The sequence below is a fragment of the Callospermophilus lateralis genome, chromosome 7, assembly GCF_048772815.1.
Source record: "Callospermophilus lateralis isolate mCalLat2 chromosome 7, mCalLat2.hap1, whole genome shotgun sequence".
NCBI classification, from domain to species: domain Eukaryota; kingdom Metazoa; phylum Chordata; class Mammalia; order Rodentia; family Sciuridae; genus Callospermophilus; species Callospermophilus lateralis.
This window is the reverse complement of record NC_135311.1, coordinates 19,700,035-19,719,652: the sequence shown is the minus strand read 5'-3', so window position 1 is coordinate 19,719,652 and position 19,618 is coordinate 19,700,035. Positions and strand designations below refer to the sequence as shown.

At 44.1% G+C, this 19,618-nt stretch overlaps 1 protein-coding gene across 1 annotated transcript in view; it reads left to right on the top strand.

Annotated features, from left to right (window-relative positions):
• Ptgfrn (prostaglandin F2 receptor inhibitor) overlaps positions 1 to 19,618 on the top strand; it is a 72,745-nt gene that overhangs the window by 49,376 nt on the left and 3,751 nt on the right. The window contains exons 5-8 of the mRNA XM_076862832.1: positions 2,330 to 2,755; positions 6,992 to 7,411; positions 14,298 to 14,405; positions 18,091 to 18,396. Coding sequence (XP_076718947.1) covers positions 2,330 to 2,755; positions 6,992 to 7,411; positions 14,298 to 14,405; positions 18,091 to 18,396 — 1,260 coding nt within the window. The remainder of the gene's footprint in view (positions 1 to 2,329; positions 2,756 to 6,991; positions 7,412 to 14,297; positions 14,406 to 18,090; positions 18,397 to 19,618) is intronic.

The following is a 19,618-nucleotide window of genomic DNA, read 5'->3' as shown; positions in this document are numbered from 1 at the left end:
GGGTCGTTGAAGCTGAAGCGAGGTCCCCGTGGGAAGATATCTTCGGGGTCACGTTCCCCGTGGCGGTGATTTACCAGTGCCATTCCTGGCACAGCATTCAGTGTTTCTTCAAATCACAGTGTTGGTCAGTGGAACTTAGAAAACACAGAGTTTTGAAGATAATAAGTTTGGTTCATCTGAGAGATGAGGGTTTTCTTGGAAGGTGGTGGGAAGCGGGTAAGCCTGGGGCCGGGTCTGCCTGCTTTGAGTTAGGTGGGCAAGCTGGTAACTTTTTAAAAGTTTCCTCTTCTCAGGTATGAAATGGAAATCATGACTAGCATTTTTATGACGATTTTAACTCTCGATCCTCATATAAAGATCGTGAGGTATAGTTACTGTTGATATCCCCGTTTGCACAGAGAAGTAATCTACCCAAGGCTACACTCCGTATCAGTGGCAGGGCTGGGATTTGAACAGTCTGCACCAGACCCCGACCCTCACCACTGCTCTGTACTGCCTCATTGTAGTCAGGTTAATGGGTGACATGCAGGAGGATCCTCCTTGTGGCACTTGATATGCACTTGAGGTTCCCTAAGTTGTCGCAGATGGTTGATGTGGCCGGGCTCCGGGTTGGCCTTGACAGGCCTAAGGGGTGTGATCTTGCTGCCTGCACAGCCAGTTTGAATCTGCCCTTTTCACCATAGATGAACTGGATTGACCTGGTCTGCATTTGGGTCTGCATCCAGAATTTAACATGAGCAGACAGACGTCTGAGACCTTGAAGTGGGTGGGGAGGGGGGGTTCGAGCATTCCTGTCCTTGCATGTGACTGTGCACATACGCAGTCAGTTGTTGCTAGGGAGGCCTGCTGTGTGTCCCCTGCCTGCGAGCCGGGACACACCCCAGCGAGGTGGCCCCAGACAGCACCCTCGCCTGTGCAGTGAGGAGGCATATAGCTCAGGGTATTTCTCCACAGCCACCGCCTCGCAGGAGGATGTATTCCCATGCCAGGCAGAAGCCAGGGGCCCTGTTGGCCTGACTTTCTACAGCCGCGTCCATCCTCACTCACAATTAAATGCTTGCAAAGATGACATTTGAGGGAATTAGGATTTTGAGTTCTTTCCATTTCCTGGCCCAGTGAATCACTCTTGGAGAAGTCATGATGTTATAAATTTCATTAGAAGTGTAAATCACAGAAGAACAGTTCCTTGACCTCAGCAGTTTATAATCTGTATGAGTCATAAATAAAAGCAATGTTAAATAAAACCCAACTGATGAAGGCGGGCAAAGGCAGGGTGGGCAAAGGGGAAGTTCTGCTCAGGCAGAATTGTCTTTCTCCCAGAGGGCAGAGTGCTACCGAATAAAAATGATTCTTTTTTTTTTAAATAAACCTTCGCATTAAAGCAGCAAACATATATTGAGTGCCTATTGTACACAAGGGTGTATTTGGAGCTTGAGAATGAGACTCTCAAGCCAAGAGGAATCCTGGTATGGATAACTGATATGCAAGTATACAGCATGGGGTCCCAGAGAAATTGTCAGCCCTGAGGACTTGGGACCTGGGTGACAGTGAAGAGTGAGTGGAAGTGTGCAGGCATCTGAAACAGGGCACCACGGTGGTGGGAGAACCTTGGTGATCAGGGACTCCACAGGAGGAGGCTGGGGAGAAAAGGAGGCTACAAAGGGGTTCCAGAACCAGGTGTGGAGGAGGCTTGGGGTCAACGAGGACAGAAGTGTGGAGGTGCCAAATAGATACATCAAGGCAGCAAACATCCGAGGAAGGAGGGGTTCTTTTTCTATAAGTGAAAACCAGCAGGACCGTGGCAGAGTCAGGGGACATGCTGGCAGCACTGGCTTTCCTTCCACCCTCTGTTGGAATCTGAGCAGGGAAGCGGTTGGTCACAGGGGAGCCGGGTCACAGTCAGAAGGTTGCAGGGTTGGCAGAGTTGTAGGGTGAGTTTCATGTGACGGCAGAAAGAACATCCCGTGGGGAGTTTGAGGGTGGGGGTGTCTACTGTCTGTTGTCTAGAGACAGCAGAAATGTTGGGAACAGCAAAGAGAAGTCAGGACCATGCAGGGGAATGGCACCCTGAGAGCCTGGAATTCAGGGCATGGCCGAGGATGGCAGGGGCTGAGCCATGGTGGGCCTAGAGTTCCGGAACTTGTCTGGGACAGAGTTTCCCAGTACTGCTCCCTTACAGGCACCTTCTCATCCAATCACAGACCGATAGCCAGTAGGGGACACAATTTAATTTTCTTATTCTGAGTACTTGTCTCGTTCCTTAATGCTAATTCTTGGTATGTGGCCCTAATTTTTATTCTTTTCCCCCCGTGGCCTCTCTCCTGTTCAGAACCAGACTATCAGGTATATCTGAACGCCTCAAAGGTCCCTGGGTTTTCAGATGAGCCCACGGAACTGGAATGCCGGGTAGTGGACTTGAAGAATGCAGAGGCCAACATCCGTTTCACAGTGTCGTGGTACTATAGAATGAATCGGCGCAGTGATGACGTGGTGACCAGCGAGCTGCTGGCGATCATGGACGGGGACTGGACGCTACGATATGGAGAGAGAAGCAAGCAACGGGCCCAGGACGGAGAGTTTATTTTTTCTAAGGAGCACACGGACACATTCAATTTCCGGATCCAAAGGACTACAGAGGAAGACAGAGGCAATTATTACTGTGTTGTGTCTGCCTGGACTAAACAGCGGAACAACAGCTGGGTGAAGAGCAAGGACATCTTCTCCAAACCTGTCAACATATTTTGGGTATCAGAAGGTAGAGTGTCCTTTGGTTTATCGTTCATTTTTGTTTCGTTTCTGTTTAAGGAGTGCATTTTCAGATGCACTCAGCCTGCGGGTTACACGAGGAGTCTGTGCCTGTCCACTGGGGATCCATAATCACCACATGACCCCTACACCCTCTTTGGGCTCACTGCTGCCCCATAGAGGGCCCTCTGCAACTCGCTGTCTTTAACAAAATCTCCTGCTTCCTGATCCTCAAGTCTGAGTGTTCCTTTCCCCTTCCGCCTTCTCCCACTTACCATTACCAGCTCACTCTCTGAGGACCCTGTTGCCTCTGGGAGCTCTCCTACGGTGGCATTTCTTCCCACACTGCTCAGATCACTGGGCCTAGAGGTGGGGCGGGCACCTCCCTGCTCCTCCCTGCAGCTTCCAGACCATCTTCTCTCGGCCCTTAGAGCGTCTAGCTGTGTCTCTCCCGGCTGTTGCTCCTTGACTCCTGGGTCTTCTGCTCCTTTGTTGGAAATGCTAACTGCCGTTGCATAGCTGCTCTGTTGATGCTCCTATCTGGAGAACTTCACTACAAATCACCCTTGTAGCTTTAAAGAAAATGCTGAGCATGTTTCAGCTGGTGGGAAATAAATGCAATCTGGACGCTGGGATTTGGCTTCTCATGTGTGGCCAGGTTGAGAAGCCTAATGTGGGTAATCCTCTCACCCTTAGCCCCCCGTCCTCTCCCTAGGCATCGTATCTCCTATCCTATTGCAGTCCTTCCCCCCCTGTATGCTCCTTGGACTGGCTCACTTCTGATAACTGAAACCCCTCATAGTCTCAGTCTCAAGCATCCTGTTCTCCTAACGTGTCTTCTGTGTTTCTAGATTGCTTCTGCCGGCACTCAGAAAACAGCCCTTCGACCTACTGGGACCAATGATCTGCTCCTCTTCCTTCTCTTTTCCTTCACTCTTACTGTGTCTACTCTTCCCTCTTAGCCAGCTAGGATGACCGTTGGCTTGGGGTAGCCCAAAGTCACTTTAGCACACTCTTTCATCTTAGATGCGTCTGGGGTGGTAGGTGGGGATAGGTTATGTGATCACCTGTTGTTACCTGGCCTAAAGTCTCAGTCACATCACTCCCTTGCATACATCCTGAACCTTCTAGGGGTTTCCCCTCTCTAGGGCTGCCTTGTGCTCTAACTATATCACAGCCCAGTTCAAGGCCAACTCTCTGCTGCTTGCCGACCTATGACTGTAGAGTTTAGTGTGGGTCGAGAAAAACATTCAAACAATGCTGACTGGCCTGCCTACTTCCCCACTCTCCTAAATGATTATTGCATTCCACCTTTTCTCTCTGCTCACTTCCTTCTCCACCTCTCTATCAGCTACTGGTTTTGTTTCCTCTTTCTCTTAAAAAAAAAAAAAAAAAATTTAAATCAAGAATCCCCCATGCTCTACCCTAGCACCTGAGCCTATGATATTCAGCCTTACACTCTCTCATGACTTTAATATCTCTCTCTTCTCTGGACCTCTCTATTGGCCTGAAAACATGCTGTCAGATCTCCTTCAAGGTGGTGGGGGAGCTAAACTAATCCCGATTCCTCTTCTTCCTCCATCTTTCTGCTCCCTACAACCCTTGCCTGCCTATTACTCTCTTTCCTTCTATAGCCGCACACAGCATTGAATTTTTCTATTTGGGATGTTTCCAATTTCACTCCTCCCATTCTCTTTGGTGTCTATTCTAATCAGGCTTTTCCTTCTATTGCACTTACAAGATTACTAGGGATCCACATATTGCAAAATCTACCTGTCAGTTATGTTGCTGAAGTTGGCAGGATTTAACACAGGTGATTGCACCTCCAGCCTCCCTGAATGCTTCCTCAGCCTTCTTTGCTGGCATCTGTCCCTTTTTCTAATCCCCAAACATTATGCAACTTCAGGACACTGTCCTCAGACTTTTATTTAATGTGCCCTCTTGATAGACTCTTTTCATCTCATGAATTCTAATACTTAGACACCAGTGACTTCCAGTTTTACATTCCTACTCCGGAGCTCTTTCCAGAACTCCAGAATCAATATTTTTTTTAAATCTTTTTTTTTTTTATAGTTGTAAATGGACAGAATGCCTTTATTTTATTTCTTTATTTTTATGTGGTGCTGAGGATCGAACCCAGTGCCTCACACGTCCTAGGCAAGTGCTCTACCACTGAGCCACAACCCTAGCCCCTCCAGATTCAATATTAAGTTGCCTTCTGTACACCTCTAGTTATCTAATGGGTATCTCAAACCTCTGTTCAAAGCAGAGATCCAGTCTCTGCTGACCCTTTTCTCTCAGCCTTCCCCAGCCTGTTGGAGCTAGCTAGCACCATTGTTCTAATTGTTTCATCCAAAACCTTCATCCTTCACTCCTCATTTTTTTTGGGGGGGGGGCGGTGGTTCTGGGTATTGAACCAAGGGCTTTGTGCATGCTGGGCAAGTACTCTACTGCTGACTGCACCCCCAAACTCCGACTCTTCATTCTCAGCATCCTCTTAGGATCTAACCACTTCTCCAGCTTCACTTGTACCCAGGAGTCGTCCTCTCTTGCTGAGTTCTGTCACCAGCTCCCTAACTGGTCTCGTCACTCGGCCCTTACCCACGCCCTTAAGATGCAAGTCAGACCATGAAGCTCTTGGGCTCTACACCATCACAGGCTCCCGATCGCAGGGCAAAACCCAGAATCCTTTCACTGGCCTTTGGTGCCGTGTGCTGTTGCCATTGGCCTCATGTAACTCCCCCGTGCCCACAGCACGCCAGCCCCCTGCCCTCCTGCAGCTCCCCACAGCGCCAGCCAGGCTCCCGCCTTATAGCTTCCCACGTGCTCTTCCTCTGCATAGAAAGCTTTTCCTCAGGTGGGTAAGAGGCTCAGTCCCTTACCTCCTTCAGGTCCTTATTTCAAATGTTACCTTTTCTCTGCATGTGCTGGCTGACACACACAACCCACGTGCAAAGAAAAATACCCTCTTCTCTTCCTTGTCTGTTTTTCTCCTCAAATCGTCACCCTCTAACTGTACCATGTATTTTACTTATTCATTTTGTTTGTCTCCTTCCTCCAGTGTAGAGGGAAGGATTTCTGTATGTTTATGCACTGCTGTCTGCCCAGTGCCTGGAATGTGGGAGACTGAATGATCAAACAAACAGGACAATCAAGAAAGAGTGTGGGCTGGCGTTGTAGCTCAGTGGTAAAGCACTTGCCTAGCGTGTGTGAAGCACTGGGTTCCATCCTCAGCACCACATAAGAACAAATAAATAAAAATCAAGGTATTAAGAAAGAGTGTGGGTGACTCAACAGGATCTCAGAAATCAGTGATTCTGGAAAGACAATGTAACATTCATATTCTGCTAATAGGTTTTGAGGAATAAGTATTCCAAAGAACCCAACCTAAAACTCTAAGAACCAGACAGATTATAGGATTAATAATTGTGTTAAAGGATAAAAAGAATGGGTCTAATTCATTTATTCACCCATTCAGCAAATATTTAAGTTCCTTCCAAGTGCCAGATGCTGTGCCATTATAATAGATGAATTCTAATGTGTATATGCGTAGGGATTATTGTTTTGACACAGAAGCGGAGAGAACACACTTAAACCTAACATTAGTGTAGCCATAGACACTGGCTCAGACTGTTAAAATAGCACCTCTGAAATTAAAGTGTAAACCAGGTGGAAGTGATTAGATCTACAAGTGCTTATGCTCCTGTCATTTAGTAATCTATCTGGTCTGTAGTGTTAGCATTATAGGGATAAACAGAGAGAAGCCATTTTTCCCTGCTGTCCTCCTCCACGCAGGCTAGCTCAGCTAGGGGGCACTTCTCTGCGCTCAGCAGATGCTCAGGGGAGGAGAAGTGGAACGGTGGAGCCGGGAGTCTGGCCAGGATTTCTAGTCCTCCCCAGCTTACTAAGAGTGAATTCCATTGTGCATCTTAGGGTCACTTTAGCTCCCTGGCTTTTCTCTCTTGGTGAACATCTTAAGGACTTGAAGTTTCTCCAAACCAAATTCTCACCATCCATTACCTGTACAGTTCCACCCATTCAATCATTTCAAACTGCTGCTTCCACTGTGCTGGTTTTCAGCCTGGTCACAGTTACAAGTGATTTTCTTTCTGAGTTTTCCAATTTTCATAAGTGCCTTTGTGTGGCAATATGCAAATAAATTCCCATTTCCTTGATGTTTTGCTTTTAGATGCATATCCATTTTAACTGGTCCTGTTGGGAATCACCTTCTGGTGCTTCATTCCAGATTCCGTGCTCGTGGTGAAGGCAAGGCAGCCAAAGCCCTTCTTTGCTGCCGGGAATACATTTGAGATGACTTGCAAGGTGTCGGCCAAGAATATTAAGTCTCCACGCTACTCTGTACTCATCACAGCCGAGAAGCCTGTTGGGGACCTCTCCAGTCCCAATGAAACCAAGTACATCATCTCCCTGGACCAGGATTCTGTAGTGAAGCTGGAGAATTGGACAGATGCATCGCGGGTGGATGGAGTTGTGTTAGAGAAAGTGCAAGAGGATGAATTTCGATATCGAATGTACCAAACTCAGGTCTCAGATGCAGGGCTGTACCGCTGCATGGTGACAGCCTGGTCTCCTGTTGGGGGCAGCCTATGGCGAGAAGCAGCAACCAGTCTCTCCAATCCTATTGAGATAGACTTCCAAACCTCAGGTGAGCAGGGAATTCTGTGGAATCAAAGACTGAGCTAGAAGAGGATTTTGATCAAATGTCCTTTTTTAAAAAAAAAAAAAAAAAAAAACAGCTTTATTGAAATAGAATTCGTATACTGTACAATTTACCAATTTAAAGTGCATAACTCGTTGGCCTTTCATGTGTACACAGGATTGTATAGTCATCACCACAATCAATTTTTAATTGTTTTCATGACATTCAGAAGAAACCCTGACCCTTAACCAATATCCTCCAATTCTGCCTCTCTTTTCCCATGTCACATCCTCTAGTAACCACTAATCTACTTTCTGTCTCTATAGATTTGCCTATTCTGGACATCTCACACAGGGAAATATATTATGTGACCTTCATGTCTCTGAGCATTTTTCTAGGATCATACATATTATTGCATGTATCAGTACTTCTTTTTTTATATATATATACTGGGGCACTTTTCCAAAGAGCTATATCCCCAGCCCTTTTATCTTTTTTTTACTTTGAGACAGGGTCTTGCTAAGTTGCTTAGGGCCTTACTAAGATGCTGTGGCTAGCCTCAAACTTACAATCCTCCTGTCTCAGTCTCCCAAGCCACTGGGATTACAGGTGTGCACCACTGTGCCCAGTTCAGTACTTACTTCATTTTTCTGACTGAATATTGCATTGTATGGACATGTCACCTTTGTTTATCCTTTCATCACCTGATGGATGACATTTGGCTGTTTCCAGTTCCTGATTATTATAAGCAATGCTGCTATAAATATTCACATTTTTTTTGCAAATGTGTGTTTTTATTTCTGTTCTCATTAAAAAACAAAATCAAAACAAACAAATAATAATAATAAAAAAAAACTAGCTACTTGACATTCTTTAGGAAACATGATGGGGTATAAAAAAAGAGGAGGGGACTGAGCCTGTAGGGATGTTAAGTGACATGCTGAAAGTGGAAGATCCAGATCTGGGACCTCAGCCTTCACCAGTTGCATGGCATTTTGTGCTTAGGGCCCTCTTGGAATGAAGGTTGTGACTTCTTTTCTCAGTCCAACTAGTCAGAGCAGTGTTTCCATGTGATTCTGCATCTTATTCCTCACCTTGCTTTTGGATTGGAGGAAAGATTTCCTACAATTAGTCAAATCATCAGAGCTGCTGTGGTCTGGACGAATGTATCTGCCCAACTCATTTTGTTAAGAACAGTTGTTAATTGTATTTATCTGCGGGAAAGTTAATTCAGACAAGAACATTTTCACATCTATTCTGAAGTCATTTTGTCTTTGGTAACTGGAATATTGTTATGCAGTAAGGTAGAAGGATCCTCTTTTGTTGATAGCATAGATATAGGTGCCCATTCTAAAAGAGAGATCTTTCTTTCCCATCTAAGTAATTCATGAAGATCCTCTGACAGATCTGTGTGTGTGTTTCAACAGGAAGGTGATTTAAAAGTTGTAAATCCCAGTTTTATTTAGAGTATCAATGTGAAGGATTATCATTTGTGAGTTTTAGACTGAACGTTTTCATTAACTCTGCTCTGGGTTCCAGTTAGAAATTTCTGTCTGTGTAAATTCATGTTCATCTATAAAAATTTAGGCATTTAAGGGAATCACCATAACAAATCCGAGATGTTTGTTGAATTAAATTATTTGCATTTACTTTACAAGTAAGCTACACTCCCATAAAGCATGTTTTCTATATTGTATTATTTTAAACTTTTATGGTGTTAGTGAAATAATCTTCTAGCATCTCTTAACTTTTAAATTAATAAAACATAAATATTGATTTGAACTCTGAGATTTATAAGGAATAGCTAAGACACAAGCCTCTCTTATTTGTATTTGCTTGTTTGTTTACAGTACCCACTTTATAAGATGAAATTCACATACTGTAAAAGTCACCCACTTAAAGTATACAGTCCAATAGTTTTTAAATATATTTAGTGTTGTATAACCTCTCTAATTTCAGAAAGTTTTCATCACTCCAAAGGAAACCCCATTCCCATTAGTAGTCTGGCCCAACCCCCACATTCCCTTTCACTTGGAAACCCTGATCTACTTTCTATCTCTATAGATTGGCTTCTTGTGGATATTTCCTCTGAGTCAAATCATTTAGATTGTTTTGACTTCTTAGCTACTATGAATAATGCTGCTGTCAACATTATTATTTGAAAATAATGCCTCCCGTTCTATGGGTTGTCATTACTTTCTTATTGGTGTCCCTTGAAACACTGAAGTTTTCAATATTGATGAAGTCCAGTGTATCTGTATTTTTGTTGTTGCTGCTTGTGCTTTTTGGTGTCAGATCTAAGAAACCGTTGCCTAATTGAAGATCATGAAGATGTGTGCATGTTTCCTTCTAGGAATTTTTTAGTTTTAGCTCTCACATTTACAACTGTAATCTGTTGTGAGTTAATTTTTGTATGTGGTGTGAGGAATGGGTTCATCTTATTCTTTTGCATGGAGATATCCACTCGTCCTACCATCATTTATTGGAGAATCTATGTTTTTTCCTTTGTCAAAAGTCATTTAATCAAAAACATAAGTGTATATTTCTAGACTTTTACTTCTGTTCCAGTGATCTTGTATTTCTGTCCTTAAACCAGTTTCATCTTATTGGATTATTGTAGCTTCATAGTTAGTTTTGCAATCAAGAAATGTGAGTGTTCCAGCTGTTCTTTTTCAAAATTGTTTTGGCTACTCGGAATCCTTTGCATTTCCCTGTGACTTTTAGGATCAATCTATTAATTTCTATAAAAATATGGATTGTGTAGAACAATTAGGAGAGCATTGCCATTTAATAATATTGCCTTCCAATTCATTAATATGAAATGTCTTTCCATTTAGTTAGGTCGTCTTTAATTTCTTTTGCTGGTATTTTGTTTTCAGTGAACAAATCTTGAACTTCTTTTGTTAAAATCATCCTAATTTTGTAATTTGTTTTTTAAGCTGTTGGAAATAGAACCACTTTCTTAATTTACTTTTCAGTTTGGACATTGCAATTATAAGACATACAACTGATTTTTGTGCATTGATCAAGTATCCTGCAACCTTGCTCAACTTGTTAATTAGTTCCAATAGTTTTTTATTCCTTACAATTAATTTTTTCTTTACAATTTTTGAAATAGGAGGTCATGTTATTTGAGAATAGAGATGATTTTACATTTTCCTTTCTGAGGTGAATACCTTCTATTTCTTTTTTGCTTGATTTCCTTGGCTAGAGCCTTCAGTACCATGTTGAATGGAAGTAGCCCAATGGACATCCTCATCTTGCTCCTAATCCTAGGGGAAAAGCATTCAGTGTTTCACCATTAGGCGTCATGTTAATATCTGGGTTGTGGGGGTGCTTTTTGGCAGGGGAGGGTACTTGGGATTGAATTTAGGGGCACTTGACCACTGAGCCACATTCCCAACCCTATTTTGTATTTTATTTAGAGACAGGGTCTCCCTGAGTTGCTTAGTGCCTCACCGTTGCTGAGGCTGGCTTTGAACTCATGATCCTTTCTGCCTCAGTCTCCCAAGCCACCAGTTAAATCTGGTTTTTCATAGATGCCCATTATCAGGTTGAGAAAGTTTTCTTCCATTTCAATTTTTTGAGTGTTTTCATCATGAAAAGGGTATTGGGTATTGTCAGATGCTTTTTCTGTGTCTGTTGAGATGGTCGTGTTGTGTTTGTCCTTTGTTTGTGTATGTTTTGTTATCTGCAGGAGTCAATTCCATCATGTTTGACATTTGTTATTTGATCTTTCTTGTAAACTGTTCTGTAGAAGAGGGAAGACATAACATCTTCTGTATGTATTTCTGGGTGAGGAATGGATATTGAATCTATTTCTCAGTTTTTAAAAACTAAATATAACAGATAAATTCACTGTGCTTCCAGGTTGAATAGACTGCCTGAGGTTTCTATTTTTAATCTGTGGAGTTGTCATAGCCAGTTCACATTTTAATTAGAAGAAGCTACCATCAAATTCAGTACCCAGCACAACAATGTAGCCCTAAGTAGCCCCCAGCAAACATTGATTTGAAACCGGAGCCTTTGCTTCCTAAAAATCTGCAGTACTCCCTAAGACCCACAACAAAGAGTCCTTCCAGTGTCCATCTTCCTGGCCCACTGGCAGGGCCCTGGCCTCTTTATGATTGAGACCTGTTTCTCAAGGGGCCTACTAAGTCATGACTTTTGCTGACTCAAGTGTCAAGGGGGAAATAAGATTTAAATGTGATGCTTTAGGCATTGGCCTTTGAAAAGAATATTAGTGATTTTTTTTTCTCTTTAACATGGAAAATTTGAAAATAGAGTAAAAGAACAGAAAGAAGGAATCCTATCCTGCTACCAGAAACTAATTTGTGTTGTTTATCCTCCTAGAATTTTCCCCTTGTGTGTTTTCTTTATGACTTTGAGATCAGGCTGCGTATATAATTTTATGACCTGCTTTCTTTCCCCCTTTAATGTTAGAAGATAAGCATTTTTCCCGTTGCAATAAATTCTAGGTAAACACTAACTTTAATGAGTATATACAGTAGGATTTGCTTAACCATGACCCCTTTGATGGACATGCAGATGATGGGCAATTTTTTGCTTTCACAAAAACATTGCCATTAAGCCTTTTTCTGGGGCTGGGGGTTAGAATACGGTCTGCATGAATGTTTGCATTTTAAAAAGCTAAGTGGTTTCCGTACTCTCTGCAGACCAGGAATCAAGGGACCCCTAGTGACTCTGGTTGTTCACTTAAATTCTCTGTGCCAGTCTGTCATCTGTGAAGTTGACCAGACAAATCCCCTCACAAAAACAGCATGACCACAGAAATCGACCATAATGAAAATATTTCTAAGCCTGGGATAATGACCCATACTAACAGTGAGCTGTTGATTTCGTTAGAAGGAAATCGACTCCTGTACCTCCTTCACCACAATGAAGGCCTTCTTCCCCATCCTGGTCTGCATTGTGAGCCGCCGCACAAACCCGCTCTTGATTCCCACAGCCACGTCCAGTAGGGAAAATGAGAACTGTAACTTGTGACCTAGAAGACGTTTGGGGTTTTCTTTGGAAATATAAAGAAAAAGTGACATGTGTCCAAACTCGATGAGTCTTTTTTTTTTTTTTTTTTTTTTTTTTGCTATTTCAAATTAAATAGAAACATGAATCCATTATGGGTATTTCTTAGCATTTTTTTTTATTGTGTGTTCTCTTAAAAGGGGCCCGAATACTTTCAAGAAAGCCCCTGATTGTAGTCCCATTTGTTACTGTGAAATTCTTATCTGAGAGAACAATGTAATAGCCATTGTTCACCATGGCCACGACTACCCTGCACTCGCAGATGGCCACCTGTGGCATAGAGCACCCCAGTCATCACCACAGAGATGACCGCTCAGTGCGGTCAGCCCAGTCCTGCCCCTCCTCACTGCAGGGGCTGAGGAGCTGAGCAACGGAAGAGTTATGTCCAGAAGAGGGCCGAGTCCTTGTCCTCTGGCTTGCATTTCTTTCCCCCTCTGCTGGGCCGTCGTGTTCCCTGTCCCGGCCGCTCTCTGGCTAATTGGAACTCAGTGGTTCCCATCCAGGGCTGCCTAAACCCCCGCTAGTGTTCCGTATTTTATAACCATCCTTTATCTTTCTCCCAGGAAAACACAAACTATTTATATAACTTAGTGTTAGGAAAGGAGTCTAATGAATTTGTCTTAGTAGTTACCAAGTTGAAATGAAAATATAACATGGCAATTAATTGCCTCATTAGATGGTATGAACTTTTGCACGTGCACACTCACACACTCTCTCTCTCCCTCTCTCACACACACACTCCTTTTCTCCCCATGGTCATTTCTTCTGGATGTTGTTGTTGTTGTTGTTGTTGTTGTTGTTGTTTTAATATACTTTCAGGTATGCTTTCCTTTCTGCTAACCTGAACAAGAAAATAGTAACATCTGTGATCTTTTAACGAGTTTTGGAATCCACATCTAGGGCCATCTATCACTATTTCCCAGGAAATCTCAGAGGAATCCCATAGCATTGATGTTCTGGAACCTTCTTTCAAGTCTGCCTGTTCCTGGGTTTTAGGAGCTATGATGATAAGGTTAACATTGACTTCTTGGGATCAGCTTGGCTTAAAATTGTGAAATGCTGTCACCTAAGAGGGATTCATAGATAGGTTAAAAGTAATCATCCTGCCTACAGTGTTCTCAGGGAGGTATGGGAGACAAATCCTGCCCGAGTCCAGGGCTTTCTGTTTGCTTGTTTCTTACTAGGCTTTATTTTTTAGAGCAGCATTGGGTTCACAGCAAACTTGAGCAGAAAGAAGAGTCCCCATGTGCACCCTGCCTTCTTGACGTGGATAGTCTTTTGAAGGACTATTCAGCCTGCCTCGATTTCCCCTGGCAGCCCGGAGCCCCACTTCAGTACTTTACAGAAACGTCATTGTTGGAATGTCTGAGTCCTTACTGGGTTTCAGCTTTTTAACAGCAGGGCCCCTGTCCCCAGCACCCAGCACAGTGCAGTGAGGTCTCTCATACTATTAGGACCAAAAGCATCTGTGGTTCAGTCCCTGTCCCTCTGCTCTCCAAGCCACCCTGGCCGAGAGTGAATCACCATGAACCAGAAATAACCCAGTCCGTACCAGGTGGGGATGACCTTCAAATGAGATTTTATCAGAAAACAGGTAAAGGGAAAAGCCGGAAGCAAAAGTAGCTCTTTAGAAAGAGTTGTCTCTTGGCTTCATCTTAAGACAGGATTCATTTGGACGTGCCTAATGCACACGTTGCTTTGTATAGAAGAAAGGCACTCTTAGAACACTTTTTTTTGTGTGAGTTTTCAGACCAGTTCCTAGGAAAGGGAACCACATTTAGATGCCACCAAAAATGGAATTTGAAAAAGTATGAAAGAAAATAATAGGGCTGACCTTACTTTCTTCCAGGTCCCATATTTAATGCCTCGGTGCATTCGGACACTCCTTCAGTCATCCGGGGAGATCTGATCAAATTATTCTGCATCATCACTGTTGAAGGAGCAGTCCTGGATCCAGGTACCTCCCACCAACCTTTCCCCTTCCCCTTTCCCAGGTTGCCTTTTGAAAATTATTTTTCATATCAATCCCCACTGTGTTACACAGATGTGGGGGGAGAGCTGGGGATTAGATTGACTATTTATCCCCACTGCCTGCTTGGTCCTGGTTTGGTTGATTGGATGCCTATGTCTGTTGGGTGATTTGGAAACATGTTCAGACATCTGAACGTGAGTTGTGAGAGCAGTCAATGGGTCCCCTCCAGGCTTGGTTAGACTGCTGAGAAACATACTTGCAGAGTTTATTCCTTCTTTTTTTTTTCATTCATTTATTCATTCACATATTACTGAGCTCCTTCAATACATAAGTGATGCTGGAGGTGTTGAGAATAGAGGAATAGACAAAATATTCAAAGTCTGTCTCCTTAGAACTTGCAGCCTTGTGAAGGACAGAGGCAAAATGACAGCCATTAATGCTATGAAGAAATACAAAAGAATAAGAGAATAGTAGCAAGTGACCAAGCAGTGCTATTATAGAATTTTAAGGAAATTTTTATAATATTTTTTCTGCACAGAAATTATTAGCATTGCCAACAGGATGCTTAACAGCTGTGGGACCCATTCATTTCATGTCTTTTATTCTTGGTCCCACTCTTGCTTCTGGATCCTTAGGGCCTGAAAGAACCTTAAATGCAGGGTATCTCTGTTGCTGAGCATGGTGGTAGCTACCTCTGCCTTTTCCCAAAGACTTCATGAAGAAGCATCTTACTAAGGGCTGCCCTTATCTCCTCTACCCACCTTGACCCTGGACATCAGTTGTCATTCCCCCTCCCATCACAAGCAGAGCCCTGGTTTGGGGCAGATATCCGCTTTGAGAAGCCCAAATTATGCAGGGTGCTCACATTTCTGTGTGGAGACAGCTGGAAATGTGGTTCTGGGGGGAACAAGAATCAGGTTTCTTTCTGTACGAAGGGGATATGCTAATGCAAAGGAAGTGAAGCCAGAGTGAGCACCCTGGGCTGGGCACCGGGCCCTTCTGGCATCTGGGAGCAGAGGTTTGGGTGGCCGCCACCATCCAGGAGGATGTCTGGCTCCTGCAGGATCTCCAGTTGAAGGTTCAGGTGGCAACTAGTTCGGGATTTTCTGTAAATGACCCAGTAAGAAGTATTTTTGGCTCTGTAGGCCAGATGGTCTCTGCAGCAGCTCCTCAACTCTGCCGCCATAGCAGGAAGGCGGCTGTAGATGAGAATGTAAACAAATGGGCATGGCTGTGTTCCAGTGGAACTGTATTTAAAAACAGGTGTGGACTGGATTTGACCTGAAGGCTGTAGTTTACTGATTGATGTCAACACTGGCTCTCTTAGGAAAGCTGAATATGGATGAGTTTTAGAGGTAGGAAAAAGATATCTGTGGGTACTGTGAGATTACATTTGTGAGAAAAGGAAACCAATGGATTTGGTTAGCTCTTTTCATGGGGGTAAGAGAGGAGGGGCCTAGGCCTTAAATGAGTAGGCTCGACTTTGCTGAGATGCCATTTTTACCCTTAAAGCTCATTTATAATACATACACACACACACACACACACACACACACACACACAAATTCTTTAAATGTTCTTTGTTGGTAAATGAAAGGGGTCACCAGTTGTAGATTTAATATAAAAATCTTTTCCTCCAGTGTAATTGCAAAAGCTATATGTATCTGATATCTCTCAGGTCACAATTTTTCAGAACTTTGCACTCTTGGACTATGTAGGTGGATGATTCTGAATAATTAAACACAAGTTGTAATTTAGTATTTTTTCATGCATCCTATGGCCTGCAAGGGAATTCCTGTTGGGAAAGGACAGTTGCATAAGTGGGCTGAGAGCCAAGGCACTCCTGTGCCAAGGTGGGGAGGGGGCAGCAGAGCACAGCCCTTCTGAAACGGTGTCTCAGCTCAGGTCCTCCCAGAAGCAAAGCTGAGACAGGCACGCAGTGATTCACTGAGGGAGCGCTCTCGGGAGAACACTGCCAGAAGGGAGGGGATCCAGGTAGAATAAATAGGGAAGAAGGCAGTGGAGATGTGTATTCAGAACAAGTCTACCCCCATGGGTGCTCTTGTGAGTGACCAGAGTATTGCCACCTGGAGCCAAGGGACTGGACTTTTATAATCCTGCAGTGGTCAGCTGTTGTCTGGTACAAGTGCTCAGCATCTAACACCTATGGAAGCAGGAGCTCAGGGCACCAGCAGCGTCTGTACAGATCACATGGCTAGTGAGTGCAGGTGCCCAGATTCTAGCCCAGGTAGCCCACCCTGCAAAGTGCAATGAGCAATCAGGAGCTAGAGTCTGGGCACAAGCAACGGGAACACAGCTGTGCTGGTATCCACCCAGCACATGGAGGTGACAGCGGCATTGAGTTAAAGTTTCCACTGAGTTGTGAGTCTGACTTGGTTGCCTGCTGGGCCCCTGACGTTGTGAGAGTAGGAGGCAGCTCATGGTACCCACTCGACCCCTACAGAACTGGTCTTGTTGAATAGAGACAACTTCACACTCTGGGAACAAAATCTTATCATCAGTACTACAGTGGCTCCTTGGGGACAAACAAGGAGATATTGTGTTTTCAGAGGGAATCAGAAAGGAATTATCATTTGGATGATTTTGTAGAAATTCTGGCTTTTAGTTTGATTTACAGTCCTTTTAAATGTGTAATCATCTGAACATCACTTATTTGCTTTATACTATGCTTTTTGAAGTTATTAGTGTACTTTTACTAAATGAATGAATGTTACATTTTGTTCAGCAAGAACTACCTTATTTGACATTTATATAAACGTCTTGTCAAGTGGATTTAAGATGGAATGATGTTTGTGGCTTATGGTCCTTACTTGGCTGCTGGATGACCTCAGAACTCACCCAACTGATATTAGTTGATTTCAGTCAAGAGGAAGAGGTCAGGGGTTTTAGGACATGTGCTTGGTTTTCACATTCTCTGACAACCACCACTGTGCCAACGTCTTCTTTCTCTTATGCCTGTATTAATTTATTGGAGGCTGTTAGAGCCTTAATTTTGCAAAGTACTCTACAATCCAGCAGCATTACTCCCTGGGACTGCTAAACTGTGTTCAATTTTCTCAGCTTGACATCTTTTTCCTCTTGTTTTGAACTTAAGTACTTCTACAAAGAGGAAGGAAAAAAAAAAAACCACAGTGAACAATAAAATCTAAACAGTTTATAACTCTAAGTTTTGTGCAATTCATTTTGTGTACATTTTGTTCTTTATGACTTTAGTGTCTTTTCACTCTTATATTCTTCTGCCTGAAGTGCCAAAGGACCCTGCTTTCTTTAAGAGACAGAGTGTGATGTCACTGCATACCAGCTTTACATCCTTTACTGTCTCTGGGAAGCACTTTGACTCATCTTCCTGGGATTCCTTGGGATTCCTTGGGATTCCTTAGGCTGGGTGGCAGCAGCAGGATGGGTAAGAGGCTGGACCCTGGGGCTGGATTCCCTGGGTTGAGCTGCACATGCTGCTCCCTCTGGCTGTGTGACCTTGAACAAGGTGGTCTCTGTATAGAGGGCAAATACAGTGGTACCTTTATCACAGGGCTGCTGTGAGGCTGTGTGGAGCAGAGCAGGCCTGTGATAAGCGTTATATATGTGATGGCTGCTTGCATGAGTTCTGCTCACTGCGCTGATCCCAGGGTTTGGGCTTGGTGATCCACAGATGACATGGCCTTTGATGTGTCCTGGTTTGCTGTACACTCCTTTGGCTTGGACAAGGCTCCTGTCCTCCTGTCCTCCCTGGATCGGAAAGGGATTGTGACCACCGCCCGAAGGGACTGGAAGAGTGACCTCAGCCTGGAGCGCGTGAGTGTGCTGGAATTCTTACTGCAAGTACATGGCTCTGAGGACCAGGACTTTGGCAACTACTATTGTTCCGTGACTCCATGGGTGAAGTCACCAACAGGTTCCTGGCAGAGAGAGGCAGAGATCCACTCCAAGCCCATCTTTATAACTGTGAAGATGGATGGTAAGAGTGACACAAAGACCTTTCTCTCTGTGTTTGGGAAATGTCCTCTCTCTCTGTTCCATGCCACAGCTGACAGAATCCAGGCTTCCAGGGTTTGAGGAATGTGCCGTAACGTGTCCAGCCTGCTTTCTCTCTAGGCCTGGCCTGGGACTACAGCCAGAAAGCACAGGCAGCCCTTGCCAGTTCCCAGCCTCGTTGTCTCTTGCTGGTGGCACCAGCAGGAAATGGTTTTCAAGATTCATTGGAAAGATTTTCAAGGCGTTGCCTAAATTCTGTGGAAACTACTAGGCCCTGAGGTTGGCGTGGATTCTGCGGCGCAGCAGCAGAGAGCGGCATTGAGAGGGAGGGTCCCGGTCTCCAGGTGAAGCCGTAGATGGGGTGCCCGTGCTGCCCTACTTGTCCTCCCATTGCTGTGCTTCTTGGAAAAGGGAAGCCCCCCCCCCCCCGGTGTCATAGGCACACGGTGACTTCACAGAGCCCAGAGGTAGGAGGGCGATTCCCAGCCTCCCCACCCCAGAGTCAACCTACTCCACCGTCAGACCTCCGTCCCCCGAGCATGCCAGGGCAGGTGTTCCCAAGAAGTATGTTTCCCCTGCAAAAAGCTTCCGGAAGTAAATGTCAAAAGGAATAACACTGTGGAGAGAATTAGAGTTCGAGTGCCTCCACGGACCAGGAGAAGCCTTGGGAGTGTTTCCCTAGTGAGATTTCTGTTTGGGGAGATGGACCTGGGAACTCCAGCTCTTCCAAAATCCTTTCCTCTCTTGTAATCTCTCATGAGGCTGTTGTGAAAACCAAACCACACCAAAGGTAAGGCACTTAGTCCAGTAGTGGTATCCATTCACGGCATCTAGCAAGGAGGAGAGTTGGGGCTTCCGGGGTGCAATCTCAGCAGTGCATATCTAAAATCTCAGCTTGTGCATATCTAAAACTTCTGTCATCTATACCATATTTGCATCGTAGATATTCCTCGCTTGAAGTAACTCCACATGAAAAACCCAGATTTACCAAACAAGGAGGGGAGTGATTATTCACTTTGCTAGATAATTTACTATAGTGTTACTTAAAATAGCTCCCTTAGTACACTTCAGTTATTTGATGCATGGAATTGATTTATGCACAGTTTTTTTTTAAGGACGCATCTGCTGCTGAACGTGCGTTGCCCTTAGACTGACTTTTAAAAATCAATCTCCTGCCAAAACCCCCAAAAGCCAGCTGACATTCA